The sequence below is a fragment of the Cantharellus anzutake genome, assembly GCF_015039405.1.
Source record: "Cantharellus anzutake strain C23 chromosome Unknown EI90scaffold_73, whole genome shotgun sequence".
NCBI lineage: Eukaryota > Fungi > Basidiomycota > Agaricomycetes > Cantharellales > Hydnaceae > Cantharellus > Cantharellus anzutake.
Genome location: NW_024067023.1, coordinates 314,345 through 325,938, shown reverse-complemented (window position 1 = coordinate 325,938; position 11,594 = coordinate 314,345). Strand labels below are relative to the sequence as shown.

At 51.3% G+C, this 11,594-nt stretch overlaps 1 protein-coding gene across 1 annotated transcript; it reads left to right on the top strand.

The window, feature by feature from the left end:
• Window positions 1–7,886: 7,886 nt before the first annotated feature.
• On the top strand, window positions 7,887–9,440 carry EI90DRAFT_3131179 (uncharacterized protein; the record flags this gene model as incomplete). Its single annotated transcript, XM_039064370.1, has 6 exons — window positions 7,887–8,312; window positions 8,377–8,631; window positions 8,687–8,872; window positions 8,933–9,241; window positions 9,299–9,341; window positions 9,394–9,440. 6 exons carry the CDS (start codon window positions 7,887–7,889, stop codon window positions 9,438–9,440), a joined length of 1,266 nt encoding a protein of 421 aa, XP_038910832.1.
• Between the last annotated feature and the right edge of the window lie 2,154 nt (window positions 9,441–11,594).

The following is an 11,594-nucleotide window of genomic DNA, read 5'->3' as shown; positions in this document are numbered from 1 at the left end:
AGGACCGCCACTATGCATAGCTGCTACTCATCCCATCGAGTCCCCCATGCCAGGACTTTGCCACTTTTGGAGCTGTCCCTGACAGCAGAAGAAGGCTTTAACCTTATTTCCCCCACCTCCCCCACCTCCCCTGCCATGGTGACCGAAGAGCAGCATGACGAGCTGCTGTCCTGATTCCAAGAGCTCCAGGTCATCGTGGAGAGCCAAGCTCAAAACCAACCCCCAGCTGTGCCTGCACCTGCCCTCAGACCCACCCCAAGACCCAAGCCACCCAAAGTTGCCCCCCCCCCCCCCACCCCCTTCTCAGGAGCAACCGAAGACCTTGACTGCTTCAAGGCCAAATGTGGCATATAGTTCCACGTTCAAGCAGTGGAGTTCCCTGATGCCCTCTCCCAAATCCCTTCATCCTGTCCTACATGAAGGGAGGGACCGCAGGGGCATGGGCAATGCAGCGCACCATCACACTACTGACAATGGGCTCCCCTGGGCTCACCATGGACGAGTTCAACTCAGAACTCGATGCCATGTTCCAAGACCCGAACTGCGAGGCCACAGCCAGGCAGAAGCTGGCCAACCTGCAGCAAGGCACCAACTCTGTGGACAGGGTCATCCAAGAGTTCAAGATCCTCAGGCCTGCCTCACAGCTAGGGGACATAGGGCTGGTAGACCGCTTTGAACAGGTGAGCAACTCCCAGCTCCACGAGAGCATCTACCACCTCTGCCCCATGCCAATGACATGGGCCAAATGGAAGCGTGAAGCCACCCTCCTAGACAACCAGTGGTGGCGCTTCCAGGTGACACAGCCCCACCTGCCCCCAGTCAGGCCTCAACCCTCACCTGCAAGACCCCCACCCCCTGCCACCTTCCTGCAAGCATGCCCAGCCCCTGCACCGCTGTGCCCCCCAGCTGCCACTGCACACCTGCCCCCCACAGCCCACCCTGTGGCAGGGGCAGGGCTGCAACCCATGGACCTCAACCACTCAAGGATAGACCAAAGATGAAATGGGCTGTGCTATAACTGCAATGCACCAGGGCACATTGCATGAGACTGCCTGCAACTGAAAGTCCACTGAGTCAGATGGATGCACCTGGAGGACCTCAGAGCACTCATGGAGGGGCTGAGGAGGCAGCTGGTAGATGAGCCAGAGACAGATGGAGGGGAAGTGTCAGGGCATACACCCTGACCTAGCCCATACCCACATCCACACCTGCACTTGCACCTGCACCCAACCCACACCTGGCTGTTGCGCTTCCTGCATGTGCCCTGTGCTGGACGCTCCATGCGGCCGGATGCCCTGGGCCCTGGGTCTCAGGTCTCATGTGACTTCCAGATATCTCTGGAAGTTTTCGATCTATTGTGGCCACTGTGGGAAGATGAGAAGTTAACTTCCTTCTCATCTCTGACCAACAGTAGGCAAGTTGTATATATGTACTTGCCTCTCTTTTATTATCATCTCTGACCCACAGTAGGATTGTGCCCTGGATAGGGCTGGCTAGACTTGAGGCTGTGGGCCATAGGGGAGGGTCATGGGGACCTGGGAGTCGTCCCCTGACAGGAAGGGCAGGAAGCAGAGGCCCAGGAGGATTTTCAGGAAGGCGACCAGTGAAGGATGTGTCCCAGCCACCTGTAGGTGATAGTACTAGCTCGTGTAGATACCGTGAGGTGCCTAAGCCAGCGCCAACATCCAAATTCCACCGAGTCATCGCCAAGAAGAAGAGGAAAACTGCGTCCTCGATCAGTAAAGGTGTCATATCCATACAATCCCGACCTCCGCTCCGGGCTCCCGGAACTCCGAACTCCGACTTCCGGAGCCCTACTTCCCTTCCGTCACCTTCTCCTTGCCGACTCCCAAGAGGTTATCCCACCTCCGGCTCGGACACCACCTTCGGTCCGACTCCGGAACATTCCGGGTCCGACCCCAACCTTGACACCTTCCAGACGAGTACGCAAAACCTATGCTCCCGACTCCGGACCTCCGCTCCGGTATCCCGTTCACGTCTTGTCTCCGGAACCTCCGGTCTTAGCTCCAACCTCGGACTTTGACCCCACCTCCGCTTATACCCATTGTATTGGTTAGCTCATTCCATTTAATTATGTTTGCCAATATTCCGGAGTTTAACCTCTGAGTTCGGACTTTCCGGACTTACTCCGGACCTTGCAACTATTGCATTGTCCATTTCAATTCCGCTATTCTCCCTCATTCCTATTTGGGCTGCTGCTTCCTTTCTATTCAGTCAGCTAGCCATTCCCCACTCCCAACCTCCTTCCTTCCTCCTTGGGCCTTGGCCCTTCATTCCTCCTTTGGGAAACACCATTGAGTCAAACACTTGACCCTCGGTGTTGTTCCTCTTTCCATCTCCCTTTGTCTCCTTTCATCCTACCCTTGTTCCTTTTGATTCCGGACCCCTCCTTATATACAATGTACCTAGTAACTTGTAACCTCAGTCCGAAATCGACAAGAATTCCCCCCAAGAGACTTTCCCTCTGCTAGATCCGAAATTAGGGACCCCCAGGACAACCAGCAATGGCACAGCGCTCCACCTGAGTCGCTGAGGCCGAGGTCCTTCCATGCTAAGTCTCCGATTCCACTCCGGAGTCGTCCGAATCCGCCCGTTCTAACAAAAGGCAGAGAAACCCCAAGCATGGTGCCAGAGGTAGCGGTCCCACCACCTGCCATCTATGTGCTGTCCAAGCAGCCCTCCAGATCCCTCAACCTCACTGTAAAGCTGACCACCCTGACCTCTCTCACCACCATCTCGATGTCAGTGCTCCTAGACTCTGGAGCCACAGTAAACTTCATGAGCCCTGAGTTTGTCAGAAAGCATGGGCTTGAGACAACCCCACTCCCCCAACCCATTTCTGTCCACAATGTCGATGGGACCCCAAATGAGAATGGGGCCATAACTGAGGAGCTGAAAGCCCTCCTGACATTTGGATGACATACAGAGTGGGCCTGCTTTGCCATTGCAAACCTTGGATGGCAGTCCCTCATCATAGGACACTTGTGGCTGCTGCACCACAACCCAGAGGTGGACTGGACATGGCAAAAGGTCAACATGTCCTGCTGCCCATCCTCCTGCTGGTTGATGCAAGTGCATGCCAACCCAGACCCCGCAGTGGAACCTGGTGTTAGATATGGGCGGATTCAGACGACTCCGGAGTGGAATCGGAGACTTAGCGTGGAGGGACCTTGGCCTCAGCGACTCAAGCGGAGCGCTGTGCCATTGCTGTTTGTCCATTTGGTCCTTAATTTCACAGTAGGCGAGCAGGAAGTCTCTAGGGGGCATTTCAGGTCGATTTCGGACTGAGCCCGATACGAGTAAGCGCCGATATATATAATGGAGGGGGCAAAAGCACAAGGAAGCAAAGGGGAACCGAATCGGAATGAAGGTGTCTGAACGGGAACAAAGGGATGTCAGAAGCGGAGCAGTACCAAAGGTCATAAGGCAGAACCTGTGATACGTCCGAAAGGAGGTAAGGAGGGCAAGGCCCAGAGGGGCAGGAGGATGAGGGGAAGTGGGGATGATGACTACTGGCTAAAATGGGAAGAAGCAGCAGTCCAAATAGGGATGAGGGAGAAATGCGAGAAATACATTACAAGTGGCGAGAGTGCCGAAGATGATCTGCGAAGCTCAGAGGTTGCAGAACTTATGGAGGCGGGGTTGTCAGGGCACACCCGCCTGACCCGCCTCCACCCGGGCCCACCTCACCCGGTTCCCCTTCTCCCACCCTGCACCCCTCCTTCATACCCCTTCCCCCTCTATCCCTCTCCCACTTCCCCTTCTATTTCCATTTCTATTTCTATTTCTATTTCTACTTCACATGGACCACCTTTCCCTTATATCCATGTATTATTGACCCGCCCGTGACGCACACACGACGTGCCTAGCCCCGGACGACCCCGGACGGCTCTAGGGTGCAACCTAGTGCGCGCGCGTGCAGCATACACCCTCGGGATCCCCCACGGGGACACCCGGGTGACTGCGGCTGTATGCGGGGTGACGTGGCGGACCTCATGTGACCCAAGCCGCGTGTATATAAACACACCTGGGGTGGGAACCGAAGAAGTAACCTTCTTCTCAACATTCCCACTTCAGGTAAGTAGCATAGTTCCCCTTTTAATAATAACTCAACATTCCCACTTCAGTCTAAGTGGCCAGGGATCGCCGTCCCACATCGGGGCTGCCAGTACGCATGCCCGATCCACCCCCCGTGAGGTCCTCAGCACCGGACGCTACGCCCGGACCGCCTCAACCGCGGACGCGACCCTGACAGGGGTTGAAAGTCCAAGGAATATTGGCAATGGTGTTTACGTAGTATGAGGTCACCAATGCAATGGACTAAGACTGAGGTGGAGTCAAAGTCTGAGGTAGGAACTATGATGGAAGCTCGGAGCAAAGGTACGAGCGGTGCCTGAGTACGAAGTACGGGTCAGTGGTGGAAGGTCGTAACTTGGCTGGAGGTCGGTGGAAGAGGACCAGAGGGAAGAGAGGGGAAGGAAGAGGGGAGAGGTGTCAGGTCCGAAGGTGGGTATCGGAGCAGATGGGAGAAGAGTAGGAGGATGATGGAAGGGTGGAGGTGTTGTGAGGAGGGAGCGGAGGAGTATGAGGAGGAGTAGAAGGAGGGTGGTGAGAGGGGTGGTGTTTGGTCCGAGGTGGTTATCGGAACGGATGGAGATAGGACAGGAGAGTGACGGAGGAGTGGAGGTGGCATGGGAGGTGAAGGGTGGTGTGGTGCCAGGACCGAAGGTGAATATCGGAACGGACAGCGGTAGGGTAGGATTCCAGAGGTGGGGAAGGAGGAGGTCCAGAAGTCGGGGCGGGGTCGGGTATGCACGGATATGACACCTGGGGACAGGATTTACGCTGCTATCATCCCTCCAGGGTGGGGGAATGAGCTGAGAGCAACCACAACGCTGTCCCAGCAGATGGCCCAGGAGGCCCATGAACCAGAGGCAGAGCCCACACCGTTTGAGGTGCTGGTCCCAGAACAGTACCAAGAGTTCTGAGATGTATTCTCGAAGGAGGCCTTCGACCAGTTGCCCCCACAGAAGCCCTGGGACCATGCGATAGACCTGGTGCTGGATGCCAAACTCCCTAGAGGAAGGACCTTCCCCCTGTCACGGCCAGAGCAGAAGGAACTGGATGAGTTCCTGTACGAGAACCTGCAGAACAGGCACATATGGTGTAACTGTTAGAACCGGGCGGATACAGACGACTCCGGAGTGGAATCGGAGACTTAGCGTGGAGGGACCTTGGCCTCAGCGACTCAAGCGGAGCGCTGTGCCATTGCTGTTTGTCCATTTGGTCCTTAATTTCACAGTAGGTGAGCAGGAAGTCTCTAGGGGGCATTTCAGGTCGATTTCGGACTGAGGTTACAAGTTACTAGGCACATTGTATATAAGGAGGGGTCCGGAATCAAAAGGAACAAGGGTAGGATGAAAGAAGACAAAGGGAGATGGAAAGAGGAACAACACCGAGGGTCAAGTGTTTGACTCAATGGTGTTTCCCAAAGGAGGAATGAAGGGCCAAGGCCCAAGGAGGAAGGAAGGAGGTTGGGAGTGGGGAATGGCTAGCTGACTGAATAGAAAGGAAGCAGCAGCCCAAATAGGAATGAGGGAGAATAGCGGAATTGAAATGGACAATGCAATAGTTGCAAGGTCCGGAATAAGTCCGGAAAGTCCGAACTCGGAGGTTAAACTCCGGAATATTGGCAAACATAATTAAATGGAATGAGCTAACCAATACAATGGGTATAAGCGGAGGTGGGGTCAAAGTCCGAGGTCGGAGCTAAGACCGGAGGTTCCGGAGATGGAGATGCGAACGGGATTCCAGAGCGGAGGTCCGGAGTCGGGAGCATAGGTTTTGCGTACTCGTCTGGAAGGTGTCGAGGTTGGGGTCGGACCCGGAATGTTCCGGAGTCGGACTGAAGGTGGTGTCCGAGCCGGGGGTGGGATAACCTCTTGGGAGTCGGCAAGGAGAAAGTGATGGAAGGGAAGTAGGGCTCCGGAAGTCGGAGTTCGGAGTTCCAGGAGCCCGGAGCGGAGGTCGGGATTGTATGGATATGACAGTAACTGGGCTCAAGGAGCACTCGGGTCTGACAAGAATGTGGGGGACTAGCGCTGGGGAGTAGGTGTCCGAAAAAACACAAATCCATGTCAATACATTGTAACTCAATGCAACACAATACAACAGCCAAAATGGGATGGTGGCAATGCAAGTCTTGCATTGATTACTTAGTGTTGCAACAGCCAGCCCTGCATTGCAACAGGACCCATTGAGTTTAAATGTATTGTAGCATGACTCATTGAGTTCAAATGCATTGCAACGTGACCACAGCAATAGCCCAAAAAGAAATGAACCTATTTGTACTCCCTCAGGGTTTGAACCAACAACCTCATATACCACGAACATACGGATACATACCATATATATTTATTATATTGAATATACTAATACAGTCTATAGCAATATAGTACAACCCTACCACTCGGCCAGCGAGCCCGGGAATATGAGGTAGACCCTCGGGTTTTATATGAATTGTTACACAATGATCGATGCATAACAAAACCCACCTGTATAATTTACTATTATCCATAATGGACGAAGCAGGCTAAAACCGAACATACTATTAATGTATATAACTGGATTGTAAAGTACAGAGCCGAAATGCTTAGTGGGCACGCAATAAAGAAAGAATGTGAGTGTTCAGCGAACACAAAAAAAAAGGGAGGGGGAGATATGGTGGTGCGCGAAGCTGAGGTTTAGGGAGAGGGGTGGAAAGTTGAACATCACCAAAAAAAAAACCAAAAACAAACAAAAGTGAAACATAGTATTTAACAAATGGAGAGCGACTCACTGAGAAGGATAGCTGCAGGAGCAGCTATGGGGGCTGGGGAATGGCAGCGAGGGGTGGAGGTGTTGAAGTAGTTGTGTGAGCGAACTCACATAGCTGAGATGGAGACCGGCGACGAAGGGTAATAACATCCGTTGGTCACGGCACGATTCACGTCAACGCTGACCTCGTTTACAATGTTGATAACTGTTCGCTCAAGTGCTGTTAGCAAGCAATCTTGGGGTAGCTATGGAAAGAAAGTCAGATACCACCAATGAACAGCGTTAGTTGTACTTGCCAAATGTCGGCAGTCGAATCAGATCCGAGGGTAGTATATTCATTGACAGGACTTTGGGTGTATTAAGAAAGCCCCAAAAAATCCCTAGACAAAACTAATAAGTTAAAATGAGCACAAGGACAAAAAGTAATCTGCATTGACATACCTCAGTGTCTGCGACTATCAAAAGCGTAAAAGATTGACGTGTGCGCGCGGGATCCTGGTTTGACAGGATTATCCACATCGAGCCCAAGTGCCTGGGACTGGGTAGGGCCAGAGTGCCCAGAGGCCGCATCGCCCTGGATGGCGTTCTCGATCATTTGTTGGGGAAGGACCAACTTCTTTACTGCGCAATTACTGCACAATGCGGGAACCTAAAGGCCCGGCACTTCAGGCTTGCAAGGCTGGGATGTGAGTGTCTGAGGGGGCATGCACAGAGTGGGGAGGTGATTTCATGGGGCCAATGTTCCAGCATTGAGTCCACTTGGTTTTGAGACGACGTTCGCCAGTGCTTCGCTGCTGATCAGTCATGTGAAATGATGGGATATCGTCTACCAATGGGTCTAAGTATAATATTACGAAGTCATAGAGGCTGGAGTCCTGTAAGCCAACAGGCAACTTGTACCATTTGCCATGGGTCCTCTTGTTTATCTGGCATCGGACCTTTTCAGATTTTATCTACGCAACTTTAAATAAACACATGTAAATTTGAAATACTGCTTTCTTTCGATCTTACGACCACCTCTGATAAACCTTCTCTTACCACTGCCCACAATGTCTACCTCGCCAAGTCCATGCTTTACTGCCTTCCGATTGCATGATTTCCAGACACCATCAAGCTCCGGACCGGTACTGACACTCGCTGATCAGACTCCCATCAGCCCCGATACTACTAATGAAGCTGATGATGGGACTGATACTGATGAGGCTCTCCCTGGTGATGCATCCACCATCAAGAGCATTGAGGCTGCGATTAAGAAGCATGCAGCTCTTTATGCATTGCTTCATTCACCATTTTTGTCCAAAAAGTCCATCCAAGCGGAACTTAGTGGTGATTTCCATTCTTGGACAGCCGAGAAAACATTTTCGTCCGAAGACAATTTCAATCAATTTTGTGTCCACAAAATTCTTGAATTGAGATACCCAATATTGACAAAGGAGCTCCATACTGATTCCGGAGCTATCCCTTGGTTGGCTAAGGTATGTGACATCCTAATGACCTTCCTTACAACTTCCTCTAATTAAACACTTTCCATGCAACTAGTTTGTTGCTGATGTTGGGGCACAGAGGCGCCACATGTTGGACTGCCTGCGCAAATCAAGCTACCAGTGGTTTGGAAAGGACTTAAGTCCATCTGTGCTGAAATCAGGGCATGGTCCAACAGCTGAAGAACGTCAAGAATTTCTGGGAATGATTTTGGGTTCCACTAACCCTATGGATCATTTACCCTTATTTTTATTCCCAGATAGTGATCGATCTCATCGCCAGCATGTTCTTCGTTCACAAGTAGTTGCAGCTGTGAGCACTTTGCTTGTGCTTATGCTAACTATTACACTGACATTGCTACAATAAGGCAATTATTGTCATTATATTTGGTCCTTCTGCACTCAATGATGTGGTGTCTGCTATTCCACTTCCAGGGTCTCCTTCGCTGGAGGATTGGGAACCGGCAAAACTGTGTGCATCACCAAAGGCATTGGGTATCATGTATAACATAACCAGTATAACCCCTGTCACTGTTGCCATTGTTTCGATGCTGGTGTGGAACCACTAAAATTTTGCTTGACTATCTTACACTGACCAATTATTCTGAAAACAGGTCTATTTCATATTGTCTGGTGACACAGAAATGGTATCTGGTCATGGGAAACCAAGCCGAACGAACTACCTTGAGATTCTTCTGAACTTCTATAAGTTCATCCACATGGTGCTTAAACGAGAGGAAACTGCCATGACCCATCCAATGCATGAAACCATTCATTGGTTCCAGTATTTGTTGTTTGGTTCTTCTGTAGGGGAAGAACCAAATGTGTTGATGGAAGCTGGGAGCATCTCTGTGGGCCTGAATGCCCTTCTTGCTGAAATGGATCTTAATGACAGTGAGGTGGGCCCACCAGCTGAATCCCCTGTGAGATTTTCAATATAGGGAGTTTCATATTATGTGAATGCTAAGAATTTGCCATAGGAAGCAGACCAAGTGCCACCCAGTGCTCCTTCTGAGATGCCTCGTGTGTTCATCCAAATATATATATATATGTATTGGTGCTGACACTCTTGCAGAGAGTGTCAGGGCAATAGCCCCGAACCCCGAGTCACATGTAAACTAGATAGATATAGTCACGTGGACAAGCGGGAACCTCCGGGTAACCGCTTACACACCACCGTAAAATACATCATCTTGTATCACTTACGGCTTTGTGTGCTGAGCAACCCCAAAGACCTCACACTTTTTTAAGTGCATGAGGTGTGTTTTACAACACAACCCACAACTATAAAATCTCAACATCTGATTCGGAAGCGCTTATGGCGCCTAAACACGCCCGCAAGGGCAAGGTCGCATCTGCAGCGACGTTAAAAAGAAGCGAGCGGTTCATTAAGAAACCGCAATCTCCCATCATGGGAGATTCAAACCAAAAGCCGTCGTCAGATGACGACGAGGATCAACGCGATCCGGGAAAAGCAACCACTTCAGGGCTGGTCCCTGAAGACTTTAGAAACTTACGTGGAGTAAGTGCGGGGCAAAATACCCCCAGAACTCCACAACAAACCGATCTAACCCAAGCTGGGGAAGATCCCTTACCTCCTCACGAGGTAATCGACTTGCGCGAAAAACGCGTAAGCGCCGAACGATCAGCCCAAAAAGCTGATCGGATAGAGCCGCAGGAAACCCCAGGGCCCCACTATCCCCTAGAGTTCCCAATCACGTCCCCAAGTCAAGCCCTAAAGGCAGACAAAGGGAAACAAAGGGAAGAAACCCCGCGTCGGCTATCCGAAAAACTACTGGACTTGTTCCAGGTTCCGTCCGAATGGAGGACGGAAAGTGAAGATCAACTTCTTCTCAGGCTGAAAGCCCGAGAAGGCGCGAAAATACGCCCTGAGAGCAGGATCTCTCAGAGCGCGGAAGCTCCAAAAGAGGCTCTGCTGTTTACACCCCCACGCACCATGCCAGACAAGGCAAGGTCGCCAACTTCGGAGGAGGTCTCCGAGATAATGAGGAGGAGGCGAACTGAAATGAGGGAGTTCGCTGAGGAAGCCTTACGTAAAAATAAGGAGAAACCAGCGAACAGACCCCTCTATGAAAGGGAAGCACCCTCCGCAACGGCCTCGCCAAAACAAAGCGAGCGTGGAGTGTTCACTCCAAGAACCCATTCTGGAACTCCCAGAAGCGGAAATGTCAACTGGGGAGAGTCACTGCTCGCCCAACCAAACTTCCTCCTGGAAAACCAGGAATCGCGCATAATAAACGCGATAAACTCGATCCAGAAAAAGATCGAGGAAACGAACCATAACAGCACGGCTCGTCTAGAGATAACTCTAGAAAGAATGGCCAACGCAATCGATGCGTTGACAGAAAAAATCAGCGAACAAACAGATTTGCTGAAGGAAATAAACTCCTCACAAAAAAGTGAGGAAACAAATAAACACCCCTGGACCACGGTCCAGGACATAAATAGAACTCGTGAAAAATTCACGAAAAGAACCACCAGTGAAAGCACACTGGAATATCACCAGCGACTCGACAGAGACACTAAGGAGATCCTTCTCCCAAGGATAGGAGAAGACGATGCCGAGAGAAGACATCGTTCAGAGATCAGAAAGAGAATTGGCACGTACCAAAGGTTCGGCCAAACATCCAATTATGACGGACCTCTCGAACAGAGAGGTAACGCATTCATACCCTCTCAAAACAATGAGAGAATACAAATACAACTTCAGGCGAATTCGCCTGAAACCAAAGAAATGCTGCGAGAAAGATTCCCCCCAGCAAAAACCCCCCCAAAGGAGAGATCTCCATTGGACAGCGACCCCGCGAAGGCAGGGGAGCAAGAAGAGTACCTGGAGAAATGGTACGAAAAGGCCATAAGAATGGCCGAAGTGAGAATACTCACTCCCTACCCAGAAGGAGTGAAGCCAGAAGCCCTAAAGAATGGGCCGGCATTCCCTGACAAGAAATGGTCAGGGGAGAACGACATGGAATCGTTCTGGCAGTGGTTCACAGAACTACTGGGATTCCTCGCCTCGCGAGGATGCAAAGGTCCCCAATTTGACGAAGTCCACCTGGACTGCTTGATTCGTGGATTAGGGGGACCCGCATTTGACCTCGGAATTAGACTCCGAGACGAAACTCTCCTCAGAGGAGACGAGGGCATGTTCCTCGAGGTTCTCAACATATTGATGAGAACCTTCATCAAAGCCTCCGCCGCGTTGAACGCGACAAAGAAATACCGCAACGTCAAATACGAAGCGGAAAAAGGCCTAAA